Here is a 21845-nt window from a genome sequence, read left to right on the forward strand (position 1 = left end):
CCCTGGCTGTCCTGGAACTCACTCTGTAGACCAGGCTGGCCTCGAACTCAGAAATCCGCCTGCCTCTGCCTCCCAAGGGCTGGGATTAAAGGCATGCGCCACCACACCCGGTTATTGTTTTTAATTATATGCATGTATGTGTGTCTGTGTAAGGCTGTGTGTCCATGAGTGTAATGTCCAAGGAGGCCAGCAGAGGGCATCTGGCGTTGCAGACCATTGTGAGCCCAGGACTGAATTCAGGTCCTCAGGGAGACCAATATGCTCCAAGCCACAGAACCATCTCTCTTATGCCTGGATGGTGGATTACAAGAGACACGTTGCTTCTAAAGCAGGATCTTGAAGATGAGAAGGAGTGTGGAGAGAGGATCATGGGTAGGTCAGAGAACATGGAAAGATCTGAGTCAGAAAGGTCTGTGAACAGATGTGAGTGGGAGAGAGAGAGCTCCCCATGAGAGCAGGGGCGACCACAGAGCTAAGCTCAAGGAAGTAAGAGGACCGCCTTTCTCGAGTGTGGAGTATTCCAAGGATCTCTGCCATGTTGCTGATTGTTTCTGTGCACACTGTCGGTCTCTGTGACCCAGCTCCTCCTCTGGGAACAGGAGGAGGCCTGGGAAGAACGCTGCCACGCAAGGCATGTGATTTGGGGCAACAGCAGCCAGGGTAGAAGGGGCTGTGGGGGGCTGTCTCGCCTGTGCTTTTCCATGAGTTAGATATTTACGGTGTTGTATCAACCTTTCTCCTCTCGAGGATCATCTGTTCTCCCTGAGGGGATGACAGACAGTGTGTGCAGGGAATGTGGGGCAGGGATGAGTGTGTCCCAGGCACTCTCACCACGGCAGATGCCCAGGCATGCTGTGTGCTGCTAAGGCGCTCCACAAAGCTGACACCAAGATAGATGATGGCGCTGAAGAGCCGTCAGCGTGATGATTTCAGTTGACAATAAATGTGATCCATCACACAGGATCTGGTCTAATTGGGAAGCCAGAGACTTCTTGACCGCTGTGGTGACTGAGCCACTGACACCGTTCGTCTCCCTAAGAGGAGACGCTTTGGCTCCTCAAACAAGATGGGGCTGAGTGATCTATGTCTCTAGGAGGCAGTTTAGTCCACAGAATCCCAGAGTTGGGGGGTTGAAAGAATTCACTGGGTAGCTAAGGAAGTGCCCGACTGCTCTGATACCCTGTCTGGTATGGGAGACCAACTGAGCCTACTGCTTCCTCCCATGCTGGGCCCTGGCCAAGTGACGGCTATGTTAGGCCCCACAGTCTGTACTCTACGGAAGCCCAGAGGCCCCTCTCAGCTTCACACTGTGGTCGGAATTGTCGTCATCGTTGCTTGCCTGCATACCTCTAGTATGGTCAAGATGGTGGGACAGACTGCTCCCGGGAGTCCCATGGGATGAGCTAGATTTCGGCAGACTCCTGCTCATAGCCAGTGGTTAAGTTGCACGTGGCCAGTGGGAGCTCGGCACAGGTTGTTGTGCCTTGGTTAGTTAACAGCAGTCCTTACAGGCCAGCGCCTGGGTACTGAGGCTTTGTTTTGGCCCTGCTGCAGATCTGAGAGTCATTCCAGGGAAACAGCATCTCCTTGACTCGCTTAGGGCAAGTTAATACAGACTTCAGTGAGCAGCCCGTGTCTCCTTTAGTCACCAGATCACTTGCAGAGAAAGAAACCCTGGCTTTGATAAGGCCAAGTCCCCTGTGTGTGTGTGAACAGGAGGTGTGAGGATTTCGTGAGATGATACCTGGGAGGTCTGGCGACAGCCACATGGTGCATCTTATTACACAGATTGGGCCAAGCACCTAAAGAGGGCCAACTGCAGGGCAGCTCTGGCTTCACAGAGCGTGGTCCTTTCTGCAAACCCCTGAGATCCTTCCCCTTCATCACAGTGGCCCTCAAACGTCTGCAGGGCAAGCCGGGGAGCTGTGAGGACACGCTCTGTCCCACAAGCCGTCCCCTGTGCAGGTCCTGTAGTCTCTGGAACTCTCTTTGACAGACATTTACGGCGAAGGGTCCAAGAGCCTTAGCTGGTTCCTTAACGAGGGGCGGCATCCGGATCTCCAGAGGACATGCTAACAAATCTGAACTCAGCAGGTCTGGACCGGGGCCCAGCTGCCGCTGTGCTTTGACAAGCTCCATAAGTGATTTCCAAGAGCGCCTCAGTCAAGAGCCACCGAAGCAGAGAAATGAGATTTCGTACAGTTCAGGCACCAGATAACTGTGTAGAGCTCGGAGTGGAGGGTCTCGGAGGAGGAGAAGCAGGACCTGAGACGTCCCCAGCGGAACAAACTCAGACAGAAGGGCCCCCTGGCTGGCCTCGGCAGCCATGAGGGGACTGAGTGCCCTACCCTCCGGCTTCCTGATTTGAAGAATGCCACCCAGCTGCTTGGGGCATCCTCCTAGGGTGACATCCAGATGGGCATCTGCCAGAGTAAAACCAAACCCTCTCTACTTGCTTTTCTGTGCTGCGTTGAAGCTGACTGTTCATCATAGTGGCCTCCAAAGGTCACTCAGGGCTAGCCTCTCCTGTACTATTCTTCCAGAGAGAATCCTTCCATTAAAAGGATGCCCCGCCCCCGTGCCTCCTGTCAGGTGACTGTCAGTTCTGCCCATGGCCAGGGTCCCAGTGGGACCAACGATCTGCAAGCCCAGGCTCCCTTTCTCTGCCCGCTCTGTCCTCGCTCCGTCTGTTTTCATTTGCTTCCTTTTGACTCCCCAGCCCCGACTCCTCTTCCCAGGGGCTGGCTCCTGTCTCCCGGTGGGTCCCAATGCAGTCAACCAAACAAACATCACCTTTGGCCTCGGGCCCATCTGGGACACTGAGGGTAGCTTGTGACTCAGGGACACTGTGCCTTCATCCCAGCTGCTGGCGGTCCCTTGCCCCAGTCCTCTTTCCCTTTCAACAGCAGCCGGGAATACTGGCACACACACACACACACACACACACACACACACACACACACACACACACGCCCCCCATCAGAGAGGCTCTTCATTGCAGTCTCAGATCAGCTACAAAAGACAAGATCAAGGGACGTCCCTACCCCCACCCTACCACTGTTACCCCTCAGCTTCTCACAATCTCAATGCCAGAGTCCCAAAAGGGGCCAAACCCACTCTGCCTCTGTTTGCTTGTGGCCTCAGCGCCTACTGTTCTTTGCCAACTCCTGCAGGTGCCCGGGCCTTCTCATTGTTCCCCACAGGCAGCAAGCAGGCTCACGCCTGACACTTCTACATGCTCCTCTGTCGCCTAATCTCTGCAAGTCTCTGTCCTATTGTCCCCTCCTCCAAAAGGGCGCCCATCAGCCTTCTGTCCAGCCTTGCCTTTCGATCTATTGTATTATATTGTAGACCTAACTTTGTTGTCGTTGTTGATGGAAGTTCATCTTTGTTGCCAGAATTAATCCTTCTGGACTAGGACAGGCCAACAGTCACCACTAAACACGCATAGCATCTCTTAAGGGGCTGGGAGAGGGCGCCATAGGTAACAGCACTTTGTGGGCAAGTCTGACAACCCAGGAGAGCCGATTCTACATAGTTGTCCTCCAATCTCTACACACAAGCGTGCGTGCAGGCGTGCATGTGTGCACGCACGCGCGTGCACACGCACGCACACGTGCGTGCACACACACACACACATACACACACACACACACACACACACACAGGCATGCATGCACAGCATTGCACACTTCTCCTAAGCTCACACAGCAAACGGCAGAGCCTACAGTGGTGGTGGTGGGGATGGGGATGGATGAGGTACACACATTGACCTGGACCGAGACTACACCAGTTGTAGCCGACCTAACCTATTCTGGTGTCAGACACATTGAGAATGATCCCTCTGCCTGTGGCTCCTAGGCATCCCCCGACTCCTGCAGCATGCCCACAGAAACTAGCACACTCCATGGGATCAGGCAGGAGCCTCCCTCCTGCCAAAGGGCCATGAATGCATGCTGGGACTCAGTCCCCTTCAGCTTCCCCTCTCACCCTCACCGTCCTTGATGCTGCCTCCCAAATGGAACCAGAGCCCTTCCTCCACCCTCCTCCTGCAGCCTCTCTGCTGGTCCTTACCCCGGCCGTCACCCAGGCTGTCACTGACACTTGTGTGCCCTTGGTGCAGGGTCAACAGTGTTGAAACAGGGGAGATGAGACAGAGTTCTGTGTCTGCAGATTGCGAGGCAGATGGGGGTGGTCTCTGGAGCTCTAGGGAACACAGTGTCCCGAGCACTTAAAGGCCTGCTGTCATTTGACGTTAAATGCCTCTTTCTGTGGTTCACATCTGCCGTTTTTTCAGAGAGAGAGGGCCATCAAATAAGCATGGAATCCAGTGTGTCTTGTACTCAGCCTCTAAACAAAGCTCCAGGGACAGAAACAGAAAAACAAGGGCTGCATGTCCCACCTCTGAGGCTCCCTACGCCTGCGACTTGGGGGTCATGGAGGATTGTGGGTAATGAAGACCGGAACCTAGAAATGTCCCCACAGGATGCCAGCTTCCTCTTCAGCTGAGATGACAGACCTGCTCACCCAGTGGAAGAGGAGGAGAGGGAGGTTGGTTGCACAGAGATAAAAGGCAGGCTAGTGCCCGTGCGTCAGTGACGCAGCAAGGAGGGAGAAAAGAGAGGAATAACTTGGCAGATGGGGGACTCTCTATAGGCCAGACTCCCAATAAGCCGGGAGTTCTGCAGCTGGGATCAAGGGCCAGCCTGCTGAAACAGGATACTCCGTGGGACGGCCACTTGTAGTAAAAAGCATGAAAGGCTTTCAACCAACCACAAACTTAACAGAGGGTCATATGCACCAGGATGGTGAGCTGGTATAAACATTTGGCTCTTTGGAACCAGAAAAAAAAAATTCACACCTCAGCTTTTCCCAGCCATGTGACCTGTGTTACTTATGGACAGGAAGTTTGTGATGAGGTAGGTGGTAGTGCAGTCCCTGCATGGTTATTCTGAGGTCTTCCTTGTGTATAGAGAACCTTATATGTGCCTAATGAACTGGGCAAACATTTTAGAGAGACATTTCAATAAATGGCCAGCATTAGTAAATCACTTGCTACAGAAATATAGGCTGGGGAATTATCTGGGATTTCTGAAGAGTAGTTTTGCTTGAACCAAGGTCTCCTTCTATATCCCTGGCTGGGCTGAATCTCAATACACAGCCCAAGATGGCCACAGACTTTTCTCCTTCTACCTCAGCCTCCAAGGGATGGGATTACAAGGGTGTGCCACTATGCCCAACAGAACACACACCCTTTACACACTGTGATTTTTGTGGGTGTGAATGTGGGCAGGTGCATGCCATGACACACACGTGGAGGTGGACATTGGAAGACAATCTTGGATGTCCTTGCCTTCCATCTTGTTTGAGACAAGGACCCTCTTTCTGTTGTCCGCCACTCTGGATGCCAAGTCAGCCAGACAGTGCGTCCCCGGGTGCTCGCCCGTCCTTCGCTCCCACCTGGGCACTGGGGCTACAGCTGCACACAACTGCACCCAGCATTCCTTGTGTTCAGGGGATTCAAACACAGGTCCTCAGACTTTCATGACAAGTATGTTACCCACCGCGTGAGCACTTTCATGACAAGTATGTTACCCACCGCACTATGTCCCTGCCCTGAAATTACATATTTAAAAGCCCTTTTGTGCCCCATGCCTCTCACCCCAGATGTGAAGTGATACCAGGTCTCTGCCTTTTAAATGAGATAATTAGACAATAACAAGTTCACTGAACCCCCCACACACACACACACACAAGGAACCGGGCAAGTCAGCCTTCGAACAAGACTCCGGACTCACGTAGTGTGGAGGTGTTGAATATTTAATGGACCCTCAGAATAGAAAAGACATTCTGTGCTGCTCCAAAGAGTCTGTGTGACAACGAAAGGGGACATTAATGGGGACAGTCTCTGCTAAAAGTTGGTGGAGATAGCTGGGACCCATGAAGCATTGACCTCTACAGCATTGAGCTTCGGCCACAGCAAGCCTGTGAACAGAATGCCAGTGTTCATCTCTCAGAAACCCTGGGGTCGGCGGGGGCGAAGCCTTTGACCCCTGGAACCCAGGTGACGGTGGAAGGAGCGACTAGATCCGGGAAAGTTGTCCCCCACCTCTAATGCATGCCGTGACACACAGGCACTTCCCCCCACACATGATAAGGAATGAAAACTAAAATGTTCTACCAGGAGTTTGGAATTCAGGACCCTGGCCATCAAACAAAGGGGGATTCGCACCCAGGATCTGGAAGTTACCCACAGGGCTTGGCAAATTAACCTCCTCAAGCCTGATCAGGAATGCAGGAGTGACGCCTTCCTCAAACAGCTGTCATCAGAGTGATGTCTGTTCTTCTTCAGAAAGTGCATGGGTTGGGGGTGGGGTGGGGGAATAGGGGTGGAGGAGGTAGCAGGGAGGCCTTCATTCTGGAGGGAGGGTGGCCGAGCAATGGTATGTGCTGGGGGCCTCGGTGGTAGGGGAGCAAGAGGGAGCATGGAGGGGATATGGGGCATTGGCTCATGGGGGCATGAACCGGAGGCAGGGGTGAGAGTGGAGGGCAGCAGCTCAGGTAGGGGGGGTGGCCTTCACTCTGCTGGGTCTGTGGGTTCCTCTGCTGTGTGACAAAGAAGCACTGAGCAATTGCAGACTCCCTGGGAGGGTGGGGAATTAGCAGGTGAGCTAGAAGGGAGCTCTTCCCCCCAGCCCCCAGCCTATAGCCAAGCACCCACACAGAGGGCTCAGCATCCAGGCCAGGTCACAGCCACCAGCCAGTCTCACCGAAGTGCCATTAGGTCTGCCTCCAGTGACAGACACCAGGGCTGGGGGAAACACAGGAGGAGGGCAGCTCTGAAACCAAGCTGAGGCTGCCACCTAGAGGCCCCCAGAAGAACACCCCAGACCCCTTTCTCATCTTTGGATGCCCTTGACCTCTGCCATTGGCCCCTCCCCATTTTTTTCCTTCTACCTTTCTTTGTTGCTGTAACCTCCTGGCATCTTGCTCTTCCAGGGGTCTCAGAGAACACGGTCCCAGCCTCCACGCCTGACCCCCAGGAGGAGAGACTGCGAGCACAGCTGGAGGAGGAGAAGGGCAGGTGAGCCGGCAGCTGTTTGTTTGTTTGTTTGTTCGTTTGTTTGTTACTGCCTGCATTTGGACCCCAGCCTCCTTGGGCCTCCAGGACTGCAGCTTCTCCTTAGGAAAGGTGTCCAGCCTGGAGCCTTAAACTGCATGAGACGGTGGGAGTAGCCTTAAGCAAGGCCTATGCCTGGAAGGGAGGTGCTGAATGAGGAAGAGTCCTGTCCTGACAGCGAGTGCCCTCGACAGCAGTGGCTCTCAACCTGGCGGTGCGACACCCACAAGGGCCACCTATCAGATATCCTGCATATCAGATATCCTGCATGTCAGATATCCTGCATATCAGATATCCTGCATGTCAGATATCCTGCATGTCAGATATCCTGCATATCAGATATCCTGCATATCAGATATCCTGCATATCAGATATCCTGCATGTCAGATATCCTGCATGTCAGATATCCTGCATGTCAGATATCCTGCATGTCAGATATCCTGCATATCAGATATCCTGCATATCAGATATTTACCTTCTATAGTGGGTATTTATGATCCCTAACAGTAGCAATGAAACATGTTCTCCTGCACAGGATCTAGCTGCCAGCCACAGCAAGTCTGTGAACAGAAAGCTAATGTTCCTACACCAGAAATATTGGAGTTGGTGGGGTGGCTCAGCGAGTGAAGAGTTTGATACACAGGCCTCGGTTATGAAGTAGCCATGAACTAATTATATGGTTGGGGGTCACCACAACATGAGGAACTGTAGTACAGGGTCCCAGCCTTAGGAAGATTAAGAAACACTGCTCTAAAGGAACCAGGAAGCACGCCCGTGGTGGGCTTCACTCCTCGGCTTTACCAAAGTTTAACCTGGCTCTCGAAAACCTCAGATCTTCACCCAGCTATCAAGAGGCCCAAAGTGATTTTACTTACAGCGTGAGGAGACATAGGCGTGGATCAGGCAGCAGAGTTCATTCATTCGTTTATCCTCCGTGCCAAGGCTGGAGGTCCTAAACAAGTCACTTTCCTGCCTCACGCTACTGGTGACATCACTGCAAAATCCCCCAACACACTCACACATGCATACGCGCGCGCGCACGCACGCGCGCACACACACACACCACAGTGCCCCCCTCCCTCACAGCTTCACGGCAAAGGCTTGAGTGTTGCCCACACCCCTGTGCCGTCTGCCGGCGCCATTGGCTTTTTCCCCAGCTGTCCATCTGCCCCTCGCAGCATCAGCTCCTTCCCTCGTGGCTGTGAAAAGCAGCTGCAAATGCAGCTTGAGGAGAGCATTTATTTCTGCCCATGGTCTAAGGGCACCCTCCATCAGGGCGTAGAAGGCCTGGGCAGGAACATGAGGTCACACACTCTGCAGTCAGAGAGCAAAGATGGATGCTCAGCCTGCCCAATCCTTTTACTCTGTCCAGAGTTCGAGTCTCTGGGCTGGTGCTGCCCAGTTCAGGGTACATCAGCCATGCTCGGTTAAAGGTCTCTGGAAACAGCCTCCTGAGTACTTGCAGAGGTGCATCTCCTAGGTGACTCAGAATCTAGCCATGCTGACACTGAAGACCAAGTGTCACGCGTCTCCTTAGTCCATGTTCAAAGGAAAGGACTTCTTATTCTTGGAGAAGGTCCCCTATGCCTAGTGAGCAGACAAGTGGTCCACGCTGATCTCTCACCAGGGCACCTCTGCCAGGCTTCTGGGGCTCAGACCCTCTTCACTTGCAGCCTCCCCCGCCCACGCTGTACAGGCATCAGCTCACTGCAACTCCTCTAACGCCACTGCAGGTACAAAACGACCTTTATGCGCCTGAAGGCCCTGAAGGTGGAGATTGAGCACCTGCAACTGCTCATGGACAAAGCCAAGGTCAAGCTGCAGAAAGAGTTCGAGGCCTGGTGGGCAGAGGAGGCCACCAGCCTGCAGGTATGCCGTGAGGAACATGGGGACAGTGTCCCGTACAAGCTCGGGTCCCTTGGGAGGCAGTGGGGTGGGATGAGGTTTTCAAACCTCGGTCCTGTGGGCACTGCCCATGGCTCATGGAGCAAGTGCTCCCCTGAGTGATAGGAACACAAGGAGATCAGTGTCTCCACTCCAGGGCCTCAGATAGCCTGACCAATGAGAGATGACTCAAAAAATAAAAGATTGTGTCTCTGTTGCTTCATCTAAGATCATTTGGAGACTTCATTTGACATCCCCCATCTCTTATCCTCCCTTCTCCTTCCTTCCCTCCCTCCTGCTTCCCTTCCTGCCTTCATTTCTTATTTTCTTTCTTTCTTTGAGCCAGAGTCTCTCCATATAGACCAGGCTGGCCTTGAACTCAGAAATGAGCCCGCCTCTGCCTTTTGAGTCCTTGGATTAATGGCAGGTGCCACCAAACCTGGTTGTTCTTTCTTTCATTTTACACACACACACACACACACACACACACACACACAACACACACACTCATATACACATACACACACTCATAAACACACACACACATATACACATACACTCATACACACACATACACACACTCATATACACACACACACTCATAAACACACACACATATACACACACATATACACACACACATACACACACTCATACACACACACACACTCATAAACACACACATATACACACACACATATACACACTCATATACACACACACACACACACTCATACACACACACACACACGTTCTAGAAATGTTAGAAAACATGAAGAAGAAAGTAGAAATTACTTTTGTCTTGCCACTTTAGGAGAACCAAGTCTGCGTGTGATATCTCTGTGTGCTCTTTCTGCATATGTATTACCATGGGTTTTTTTTTTTTTATCATTTCGATGAAGTGTGTATGTGCGTTGTGAGGGAAGAGGTGTTTGTTGGTTTGTGGCTTGTAGTACCAGGACTCAAACCCAGAACCTCAAGCATCCTGGGCGAGCATCCTACCGCGGAGCGACATCTTGTTGGTCTTACGTTCCGTGGTTGGCCTTGTGTTTTTTTAACTTTTTAGAATAACTGCTTTTTTCATATCACAGTTCTGTAATGTCATTTCCAACTGTCACTGTTCCATCCTGTAAGTATACTCTAGACAATTTAGTCGATCTGTTCTTGAATATTTAGATAGTTTCTGGTTCTTCACAGTAGACATATCTGTAGACGGTTTTTGCATATTTCCCAGACAAATCTCTAGAAAGTCTCTCTGATGTTGTGAAGGCTAAAATAACCTGCTAAGAAGCAGCAGTAAAAACCCCAGCTTTCTGTTTGCCCCCAGGCAACCCCCTGGGTATGGTGGGATGGAATTGAGGAGGTCACATTACCCTTGGAGAGCCCCCCCACCCCACCACTACCACCACCACCCCCTGCCACCCAGGCTCACTCTTCACTTTAAGGACAATGAATTTCGAGCCCGAAAGGGCATATGCCCAAGGACACCCAGCCAAGCACTGACACTCCATTATTTCTGGCCATGGTGTCACACACCTAAAGACACAACACTTAGGAGGCAGAGGCAAGACGATTATGAGTTCAAGACCAGCCTGGGCCACACAAAAACAAGGCTTCATCTCATAAAGAATTTTTTATTAATTATGGAAAGCAGGATTATGGTTCCTAAACCGACGGAAACTAGAATAACAATATTACCCAGCTATGCCAGTCCTGGCTACGTACCTGAAGGAATCTAAGCATGGCGCAGAAATGTGTGCACATCTCTTCTCATCCTGTATTATTCACAGTAGCCAGTGTAGCTATCCATCATCAGATGACAAGGTAAGTGTGGCATATATACACAGCGGAGTTCTAGTCAGCCTCAGAGAAGAATGAAGCCATTACCTGTGTAGGAAGATGGAAACAATGGAGATAATTGCATTAAGCTCAATAAGCTAGACTTGGGAAGATAAATACCACATGTGTCTCTCCTATGTGCAACCTAGATTTAATATATCTCTGGTGCTTGTATATGACATGGAAGTAGAAGGGGGTGTTATGGAGGATGATATTTGATGCCTGTAACCTACGTAGTTCAAAGAGAAAACCAACTCCCATAATTTGTACTCTAATACATATACAGTAAGTTGACCTATGAATTAAAAATCAAAGAAATAATAAGTTCATACATTACCAGTGACATATCAATAAAAAATCAGTTCATTAAAATTAAAAACATGGGAAAATATGTATATCCTTTGGTAGGAATATTAATTAATAGTATTTAGGTGTGTGGTTATCAGTGAAGTGTTAGTGGCATTTACCATGATTTCAGAGTCACAATGAAGACAGCATTTCAATGTTTCTGCACCAGCCATGATGATAAGATAATATTGTGCTGTGGTTGGTAGCAAATTCACAGGGACTGTTGATGTCCCTGGGTGGTTGTTGTCATTTCTTTAAAAAAAAAAAAAAAAGATTTATTTATTTATTTAATGTATATGAGTACACTGTAGCAGTACTGATGGTTGTGAACCATCATGTGGTTGCTGGAAATTTGAATTCAGGACCCCGCTCACTCCGGCCTAAATATTTATTTATTATTATATCTAAATACACTGTAACTGTCTTCAGACACACCAGAAGAGGGCGTCAGATCTCATTACGGATGGCTGTGAGCCACCATGTGGTTGCTGGGACTCGAACTCAGGACCTTCGGAAGAGCAGTCAGTGCTCTTAACAGCTGAGCCATCCCTCCAGCCCGTTGATGTCATTGTGTAATCTCAGGTAGAAACTAGGGATAATGAAGATGTAATCGATTTCCATGTATGTCCACAGTGACCCTGGCTTCCGTTGGGACTCTGGGTCTAAGACCGTTCCTAGTGGGTTCATCTGGGAGGGAGGCTGTCAGCAGGTGCCCAAGGGAGCCTCATCACTGGACAGTAGATGAGCCTCACGTGATATCTGGAGAAGCGTTCAGACAAGGCTCACAGATGCCCGAGGTTTGTTAGCTATATGGACAATAAAAGTCAAAGCAGCCAAGATCCAGTCAGATCCATGTGCCTCCTGCCACCCAAGGTTGACAGAAGAGTCCAGATGGTGACAACGGAGATGACTGATACCCTGCCACAGGGGGAGCTGATGCCACACAGCTGTGGGTAGTTTCTTAGCCCATCCTATACAAGTCTCCTTGGAGGACTGAGGGAGAAGAAGGGAGGCGATGGGTGTTCTGGGATGGCTTGCCCAAGAGGCAGGGAGCCAACGGGCGCACCTGGCAGCAACTCCTCGCAGGCTCACCGTGCTCATGGCTTCCCAGAGGCCCAAAGGGTGTTCAGAGAATCTGACAGGGTATTCAGGGGGGCTGTGGGGTGTTCTGGGAGACTCGGAGTTACTGCTACAGCAGCCTTGGTCTCCCGGACCATTGCAGATGTGCAAACCTTCCAGAGCCGTCACGGCAGAGGTGAGCGCTCTGGGACCTGCTCCATTAGGTCATAAGAGGATCTTAGGACAAGAGAAGCACACACTCAGGAAGGATCTCCTGAGAGTGACAGGAGGATACTGTACTCACATCTTTTTTACCTGAAAAAAGTAAATAATATTTGCTCCATTTGGAAAACAGGAGGGCACAGAGAATAACCCAGATTTTATTAACATTGTCCCCATTCACAGACTGTATTTTGATAAAACAAAGCTTTGCTCAGTTACGTCTAGATCTTTTATTGTCATATGCATTGTATATACTTACTTCTTTTCCCTCTTAAGAATGACATCAAAGGGCTGGAGAGATGGCTTTAGTGGTTAAGAGCACTTCCTGCTCTTTCAAAGGACCAGAGTTAGGTTCCCAGCACCCACACTGGGTGACTCGCATTTGCGTGTAATTCCAGCTCCAGGGTGATCCAACATCCTCTTCTGCCCCCCAAATACACATACACATAAACAAGAATTTTAAAAATGTGTGTTAAAGAGTGACATCAAGGGGTGAGGATTCAGCTCGGTGGGAGAGCATTGCCTAGCCGGCCTGAAACCTCCAGGCCAGAGGGCGGGGGAGGCTGAGGACAAGGGTGACAGTGAGAACGTCATAAGGTGGCCTTGGACTTAAACTGACAAAAATCCCTTCTTGGGCCAACAGGTAAACTCCCCGGCCACGAACCTCCAGGATGCCATGAAGCCATTTCCCCAGCAGGACCAGACGCAGCTTCTTTTCAAGAAAAGGTCAGGACACGGTCATTGGTCATTGGCCTGTGTCAGGTCGCCCAGGAAAGGCTCCCTGCCGCCTCCTTAAGACTGTATTGCCTTTGCTGTTTAATTGGTTGTAGCCCCTCCAGCTTGTGTCTTTTAAGCGCTCTTGAATGCTACCCCTTCAGATCCCCTAACAATCAAATCAGTACATGACCACCCCTGTAACAGGAGGACATTGTCCAATAGTGTGAGCTCTGGTCCTGTCACCTGAGTAGGAAGGGGTTGACTAAGCAGGACCTGGCATGGCTCGGGAGGGGCGTGGCCTTGGAGGGGCGTGGCTCGGGAGGAGTGTTTGGGAAGAGGTAACATAGAGAATACTCAGTCCACCAGGACTCAGGCAGTTGTGACAAGGGTATTAATATCCTTTGTCCTAGAGAAGCTTAGGTGATAAACGGGCAAGTTGCGGACAGCCTCCCACAGGGCTGCCTACGTTGCAAATGCCTATAGCACCAGCTCCCAAGGATCTGATGTCCTCTGGGTCTCTAAATGGTAGAGAGATCAAGTGGGGACTTCCTGTTTCTGCACACCATGGTCTGGTCTCTTAGTAATCATCCAATACAGGTGGCAGAATCTCTCAGATCTACACCCATTGCTCCCCCCACCCGCCCCCCAGCCACCCACTCCGGACTCAGCCCTTCCAGGCCAGAGGCTGGGACAGTGTGAGTGGGGCACCCATCTCTGCCATCAAGGGGCCAGCACATCTTTGGTCTGAGGAACACCAAGAGCCCATGTTCGAAGTCTGAAGTGAAGCTTTATTTAAAGATACCAGAGAGCAGGAGAGATGTCCTAGAGATTAAAGGTAGTTGCTGCACTTAGAGAGGACCCAGGCTCAATTCCCAGCAAGCACATGGCAGCTCACAACCATCTGTAACTCCAGGCGAGGGAATCGGATGCCCTCTTCTGATCTCCAAGGGCAGTGCTCATGCGTGCAGTGCACTTACACACATTTGGACAAAGCACACATACACAAAATGAAAGTAAATAACTAGATAGTTCTAAAAAAAATTTAAAAGAATAAATAAGATGCCAGGGGCAGGCAGCATGGCTCAGCGGGTAAAGGCACTGCCCCGAACCCTTGTGACAACCTCACTTTAATCCCAATGACCCACATGGTAGAAGGAGACAATCACCTCCCGCAGGTTGTCCTCTGCCCTTCACACGCATGCTGTGGCGCAAAGGCACACGCACACACACATGCACGCACACACACATTTTTTTAAAGCTGTCAGACAGTGCCTCTAGAAGCCTGAGGGAAATGTCACACAAATCTCAGCCAGGGACATTCTAGAAAATATCTGCCCAGTACAGCTCAAAAGTGGCAGGGAGTCTGAGCGTCCTGAAGCCAAGCGGAGGCAAAGACGACTTGACAGCTCCAGATAATGTGGAGCCCTGGGTGCTGTGCTGCAGCAGAAAGAAGGCCTCAAAGCGGCCACAGGAAGTATGCAGCCTTGAATTCAGGGCTGGCTGGGTAAGGGCAGCTGCAGCTGGACCAGCGGCTGTAGAAATGGACAGGGGACTGTCTGTGCTGCCTTTGCAAGTCTCCAGAAACTGTCTTTACAAATCCAGGCTCTTGGGGCTGGAGAGATGGCTCAGCTGCTCAGAGCACCTGCTGCCTTTGCAGGACCTGAGTCTGGTTCCAAGGAGCCGGCCCAGGCCTTTCACAACCCCACTGGTAACTCCAGCTCCAGAGAAAAAGGGGGAACCCCACAGGTCTGGCTTCTGTGGACACACACGCACTGATACATAATTAAAAATTAAGCTGGGCATGGTGGCACATGCCTTTAATCCCAGCACTTGGGAGGCAGAGGCAGGCGGATTTCTGAGTTCGAGTCCAGCCTGGTCTACAAAGTGAGTTCCAGGACAGCCAGGGCTACACAGAGAAACCCTGTCTCGGAAAAAAAGAAAAAAAGAAAAAATTAATATTTTTAATTAAAAAAAATCTTATCTAGAAAAATAATTGTTCTGGTTGACATTCACCCAATCCTCCCAGCTCATGCCAGGCCTTAGTGCCCACACTTCCCTGATACCATGCTTCAGGAAGCAAAGCAGTGACCACCCCTCACCACAGAGAAACAACTGCGTTTTGTTGGGATGCCTGGATGTTTTAAAAATCGGTAAATTCAGAAACGAAAAAGACAGTAAGTGGAACTTTATTCAAATCTCAAGAGATGCCACTGGGCTGGAGAGATGGCTGGGCACTTAAAAGTATTCCCACTCTGTGCCACAGGCTGCCGCTCAGATCCCAGCGCCCACCTGGGGCTGCTCACAAACACCTGGAACTCTAGTTCCAAAGGACCCAGTGCCTTCTTCTGACTTCCATGGGCATCCTTAAACAAATGTGTGCACACACTCAGACAAGCATGCACTCACAAATAAATGAAGAACCAATGAAATCAAAATAAAAGGACTCTGTTAAGAAAAAGAAGTATGCACAAAACAGGATATTTGCAAAGTACGCAACTTACAAGAGACTTGTGCCAAAATATACACAGGACAGTTACATGTGCAATGGTAACTAATGGTAACTAATTAGTTAATTAATAGAGCTGGGCTTGGTGGTGCACACCTTTAACCCCAGCAATTGGGAAACAGAGGCAGGAAGATCTGAACTGTGGTATCCCAGAGTGGGGGGCAGCTCAGAAACTGGGAGTTCTTTTCCTTCCACACTTCACAGGGTGCCATCCTCCTGCCTGAGTCGCCTGAGAGGATAGACCAGGCATCAGGCCTCTACAGGAGCCCCTGGTTGCCTCTGTCTCCCTGGTGGTCACATCCCTCTGCCCTGCTGCCTGGCTCACCTCTCACACTCCACTCTTGGCTCCTGGCCCTCAGTAATGTGGCACCCTGAACATTCCCTGGTGGCTAAAGAAAGCTAAACTGGGAGAGCATCACGTGAAAGGAAGGGCCGTTTGACAGCCAGTGGCTTATTCCCACAACATGTCCATTACTGCACCTGAGGGAGGAAACCCCTCCTTCCAGTCTCCAGGCTTTCCCCAGCCACCCTCTTGAAACCCAAAACTATGGCAGCTATTCACTCAAGAAGCATGTGCAGAGCCTGCCACCTTGTGGCCATCTCTGGTCCTGCAGTACCCCACACCAGCCCCAGCAAAGAGGAGCTGAGTCTCCCGTTCTCCGTTCTCCCTCTAGGGTGCCACAGAGAAACTTTAGACAGCTAGAGAATGAGCAGGGGGTGTGAGTAGGGAGGTTGGGAGCCACACACTCTGGCTTTCCTTCCTGTCTGTTCGATTCACAGTCCTGAGCCTGTGGAGACAGCCCCCGGGGTAAGAGGCCTCATCATCATGTCAGGTGGGAGAGCAGACGGTTGGCATTAGGCAACTAGCCAAACTCATATGTGGGAAAGCGAGCTGCGGGCCTAATCAAGGGCTTGGATACATGACAGCGGACTTACTAAGCTATCTCACGCGTCTGTCACCCTGGCCCACCTCCCTACCTGAGTGTCGCCCAGCTATAAAATGAAGGTTCTGACGTGTCGAGCCCCTGTCTCCTCTGACACCACTCTTCGGGGAAGCATCCCAACGTAGAGCTGAGGCTCTCCAAGTCCACATGGCAGAGCCTGTTACAGGATAGCCTAGAGAGACGGGGAACAAGCTGAAAACTTCCTCCGCTCCTCCGCAAGAGGGACGTGGAGATCCTGCAGCCAGGAGTCCCGCGCAAGGAACATACCGCAGGCAGCGAGGCTGTGAGGTACTGGATGTGGATCGTGCATCGGTGAGCCTGCGGTGGTCGTCAGAGACCACGCAGGGGAGCAGTAGAGTCAAGCGATGGGGTGCCTTCGGTACCAGCAGCCAGAAGCTAGTCAGTGGGACAGGACGGCTGGGAGCACAGTCAAGCGATGGGGTGTCTTTGGTACCGGCAGCCAGGAGCTGGTCAGTGGGACAGGACGGCTGGGAGCACAGTGGAGGCCTCCCAGGTGTGACAGTGCCCCGGCTCTGCTTTTTAAGCTCTCTCCACCTTGGCTCACATCTCTTAAAGTGAGGGTGATGGCGTCCTCCTCTTACCACAGAAGGGCCTTATGCCTCAGTCTCCTGTGCTGTGATGAAACAACTTGACCGAAGAAAGGTTTCTCCTGTCCCAAGTTTTCAGAGTTTTCAGACTAAGGTCAGCTGGAGCCATTGCTCTGAACTGAGGGGAGACAGTGTGGGCTTGCCTCAAGGAAGCAGAGAAAGACACAGACAGACAGACAGACAGACAGGGCGGGCCTAGAAGCGTGGACCCACCTCCTGATCTCTACCGTCTATTAATAATGCCGTCAAATGGGGGATCCATCAGAGAATGAGGGCAGATCCCTCAGGATCTCCCCCCCCCCCGCAAGGCTGGCAGCCATGAACACCAGGGAGAGGGGACACTTCCTGTCCAGGTCACAGCAGGGACTAAATTGAAACACGATTGAAACCTGGCAAGAAATTTAGGGACACAACAGAGAAGTCCTCACCCCAGAATCTGTTTAATGTGGCTTACCAGCAGAGAGGCAAGGACTCCGGAACAGTTAGCGACTGCTTACAGTCTCTCCCCTCCCAGATAAGTCTCCTGATGCCTAGGACTTTCACGGAAACAGGGAAAGGACATGTCCTAAACCCCTTGTGCAGCCTAGTGGCTCTGCTATCACCTCACCCAAGGAATCTCTGGGGCCATCCCCATTAATCCCCGTTTCTCAGAGGAGAAAGGAAGGGAAAGGCTGGGGTGATTCCCAAGCAATCTTTTGCGCTATAACTGCAGAGCCGCAGAAAGGTTTAAATGGCTACTGCTAAGACAGTCATCTGTGCTCCTCTCTTGAGGACGGGGTACCCGCATGTGACAACCTCTGACATTCTGAGGTTCCTCTTTGAGCACCTCACACCTCTGTTCCTGGGTGCACACTTATTCTCCAATCACGTGCCTTTCTTTAATGCATCTGTGAACCCACATCTCTGCCCTCATATATTGACTAGTCCTGAAATTCATTCCTGAGCCGATGCCCCCGAAAGGTCTAACAGAATGCCTTAAACTTCTGAGTCTGGGTCTCTGCCCCTGCACTGCAGGGACAAGGGGCGTGGCCTCTGCAGAGTCGCGCCAGCAGAGGGCTCCCGTTGTCGACACCATCCATAAAGGAGAGCTGTGATCTTCACAATCGCTACCTGCTTGTCCACCTTCTTCATTTTGGCAACGCTTTGCGCCAACAATGAAAATCACCACGTAGCCACCCAGGTCTTCTCAGGTTGCTGTTACAAAATGTCAGAGTCTGGGTGACTCACTGGCCAGGCCGTGGTTGGTTTTTCAGGTACTGGGGGAACACGCCACGATCTTGTGCGTACCCAATAAGCTTCCCATCACTGTGCGACGTTCCACACTCATTTGCTTTTCTACATTTGTTTGGTCTACACAGTTCTCGAGACTTGGAAGTTGAAAATGGAGCTGGCAGGCTGGAAGTCTGGTAAGGGCCCTGTCCCCTCCCACAGTGGCAGGGTCAGGAAGAAACTTCTGTTTCTTTTGTAAAATTATCAACCCCGGTCTTGAGGGTCTAGCCTCATTCATTGCCCCATCTCATCCCAAAGACTCTGTCTCCATCACTTTAGGGGCAGAGTTTAACCTATGTATTCTACAGCACAGGGATGTAGCTCTTGCTGTGGGCGTCCTTCTGGGCGTATAGACACCTCCTTCTTGCTGTGTCCTGACACACTGACCTAGTCTGCCTTCCCACTAGGACACTAGCCCGCCATGAGAGCTCCACCCACAAGCTCTCATCTATCTGGTCATTACCTGGTCATCTGTCTACCAAGGCGTACCTCTAAACGGCGTCACCCTTGGAATTAGGGCTTTCACACAGGGATTCGGAGAGACCACACTCAGTTCACCAAAGCCGCTGTTAGCCCTGTGTTTCTCTTCGAACTTCCTGTGACTGTTTTTTTTTTTTGTCTTTTGTTTTTGTTTTTTTCAGTGATAGGAATGCCAGAAGAATCCGCCCCTCCCCTTCCCCCTCCCCCAATCAGCAAAGCCAAGAGCCCGGTGGCTCCAGGGTCCCAGCGCAAGATAGGTACGTATGTACCCCCTCCTCTAATACTGTGACAGCCCTGTAGTGGTCAGACTGAGCCCTAAGGTCTGCTTCTCCAACCAGAGGGGTCCTCGTCCACCCATTGCTGTAGGCAGAACCTGGAGCCGACCTCTGCCCTGGTAGCTAGGACGCTTCCCCACCCACCCACACCCACATTCTTCTCTTGCATCCAAACTCTCAAAACAGGAGGATTTCTCCCCAAAACCTAGGAGGCCTGGTCAGAGTAGCTCCCATCTCCTGGTGAATGTAAAAGATGAGCCAGGTGTGGTGGTGCACACCTTTAATCCTAGCACTTGGGAGACAGAGGCAGGCAGAATTCTGTAAGCTCAAAACCAGGCAGGCGGAACTCTGTAAGTTCAAAACCAGGCAGGTCTATATAGTAGAAATTTGTCCCGTTCCCCATCCCCTCCGAAAGCCAGTTAGAGAAGATCTGGAGAGCCTTCTGCCCACTACTAAAGAGAGCTGAGTAGCTTCCCCAGGAAGCTGGAGCCCTGATTAGGCTAACGGAGTTTAAAGGGCCTCTTGCCAGCAAGGGCTGTTGGAACCATGAGACTAGAACCCTAGTCACCTATCTGAGCCCTTCTTTCAGAGCTACCTCAGGCTGAGTGCACCCTCTACTGGTGGAACTCACCATCCCCCCTTGCTGTTCCTGAACACCCACCCTCTACCCTCCAACCCCCACCATGCAGCCTCTGAATTCTACAGGTAGGGTGCCCACCAAAAGTCACAGTGACCAAGAACAAGCTCGTCACCTGGTTGTCCAAGAACGCACTCACTTCGCGGAGTCCTTCCTAGGCATGAGACTGGCAAAGCCGGGGGGGTGGGGGGGTCTCTAAGCCAGCTGAAGAAAGAGGAGAAGAGGAGTCAGTACCCTCTCTTTTTCAGAAGAATTTTTGCATCTCACACAACTCTTCTGCTTACAAATTTGGCCACCTGGCTACAAAGGATGCTGGGAAATGTAGTTTTTAACAGTAGCACTTTAGCTAAATATGATTGTGATCTGAAAGAGATAGGGAATAGCAGCCTCTGCCTTGGGGGACAACTAGCTACACCTTGTTAGCAGTGTGTGGGGTACAGGGGAGACATCATCAAGATGTCAAATCTATGAGTTCAAGGCCAGCCTGGTCTACAGAGTGAGTTTCAGGACAGCCAGAGTTACACAGAGAAACCCTGTCTTGAAAAACAAACAAACAAACAAACAAACCAACAAAAAAGATGTCAAGTCTATGCTTGGTGCCAAAGGAAAATTAGGTAGAGTACGGTTGGTTTGAGTAAGTTTGGGATGAGAGAATATGGAGGCTGGAGATGACAGGATGCAGCAAGCATCAGTCAGCTGTGTGAGAGCGCATCCAGCGCAGCCTCGGGGAGTGGGAGCAGCTGGAGCAAAGGCCCCAAGACTGGACCAGTCAGTATATTGAAGGAGAAAAAAAAAAGTTCAGGAGTGAACCAGGGTCAGGGCTCTTAGGACCCAGGAAGTCATGGGGCAGGGTTTGAAATCTATTCCAGGAGTGGTAAGAAGGGGGGTACACCGTGAAGTTTTCACAAAGGAAGTGGAAAGCTGGAGGGTCAGATGAAAACCAGGTGCCCCAAAACAGAAAGAAGAGCAGGCTCAGTGGGTAAAAGCCTACCCAAGCCTGTCTGATGGCCTGAGTTTCATCCCGCAAACCCTCTGCAGGAGAGAACTATCTGCCACAAGTTATTCTCTGACCACACACACATGCACACACGTACTCGTGCACACACACACAATCACTCACGACACCCGAGTATAAGGTGCTGTTGGGGGTACAGTGACTTGTAACATTGTGATGCGTGTCTGTCCTCAATCTTGAAAAGGCCCACATCCTCCATCCCTCTCACTGGAGACAGCCAGACAGACTCCGACATCCTAGCATTCATCAAGGCCAGGCAGAGCATTCTACAGAAGAAATGTAAGTACACATCCCCTGGGTCCCCTCCAGGGTCCGGCTGTCCCCCACTCTTCTGTCCCAGACTTGGGAGAAAACTGAAGCAAGCAGGAAGCTACGAAGGAAATCTCACTAGCTCCTGCTGCCACGGTCCTGGCCTGTTACCCCTTGTCCCAGGGGTCAGGTGTGTGGGTGAGTGGCTTGGGTGGCCCTGCTGCACCTGGCCAGACTCCCTCTCCCTGCTCCTGACCTTGGCCTTGTTCTCTGTCCCCTGAAGGCATCTCTGTCCCCTATCCAGCCTCCTCCAAACGGGAAGGCGCTGAGGGAAGTTTGGTAATTCCTCGAAACCCTGGCTGGAAACCTCACTCTCCTCTCGGAGCTATGGATGTAAATATCACTTGAAGGCCCAGGGCTGGGGGACAGTGTCAGAATTGGAGGAAATACCTGTCCCACAGCAGAAGGAGAAGCCCCCTCCTGGCCTTCCTCACTGGTCTGATCTCTTGTCAGCTAACCATCTTTTCTCTACTGTGGACAAAGCCTCTTCCATTCCCAGACGCCCACAGGAACAAGGCCAGGTCCTCCTAACCTGCATTTGCATTTAATCTTGGCCTCACCCCCAATATTCCAATGGCCTAACATTGTCTTGGCTTGTCAAAAGCTGCCCTCC

General features: G+C 51.2%; 1 protein-coding gene across 1 annotated transcript in view; it reads left to right on the top strand.

Moving 5' to 3' along the window:
• The window catches only part of Kif6 (kinesin family member 6), a 286100-nt gene extending 264820 nt beyond the window's left edge, over nt 1–21280 (top strand). Inside the window, exons 17-23 of the mRNA XM_021218471.1 lie at nt 7000–7084; nt 8854–8989; nt 13116–13198; nt 18606–18653; nt 19158–19253; nt 21108–21202; nt 21264–21280. Coding sequence (XP_021074130.1) covers nt 7000–7084; nt 8854–8989; nt 13116–13198; nt 18606–18653; nt 19158–19253; nt 21108–21202; nt 21264–21280 — 560 coding nt within the window. The remainder of the gene's footprint in view (nt 1–6999; nt 7085–8853; nt 8990–13115; nt 13199–18605; nt 18654–19157; nt 19254–21107; nt 21203–21263) is intronic.
• The last annotated feature ends 565 nt before the right edge of the window (nt 21281–21845 follow it).

The sequence above is a fragment of the Mus pahari genome, chromosome 18 (genome assembly GCF_900095145.1).
Source record: "Mus pahari chromosome 18, PAHARI_EIJ_v1.1, whole genome shotgun sequence".
NCBI classification, from domain to species: Eukaryota; Metazoa; Chordata; class Mammalia; order Rodentia; family Muridae; genus Mus; species Mus pahari.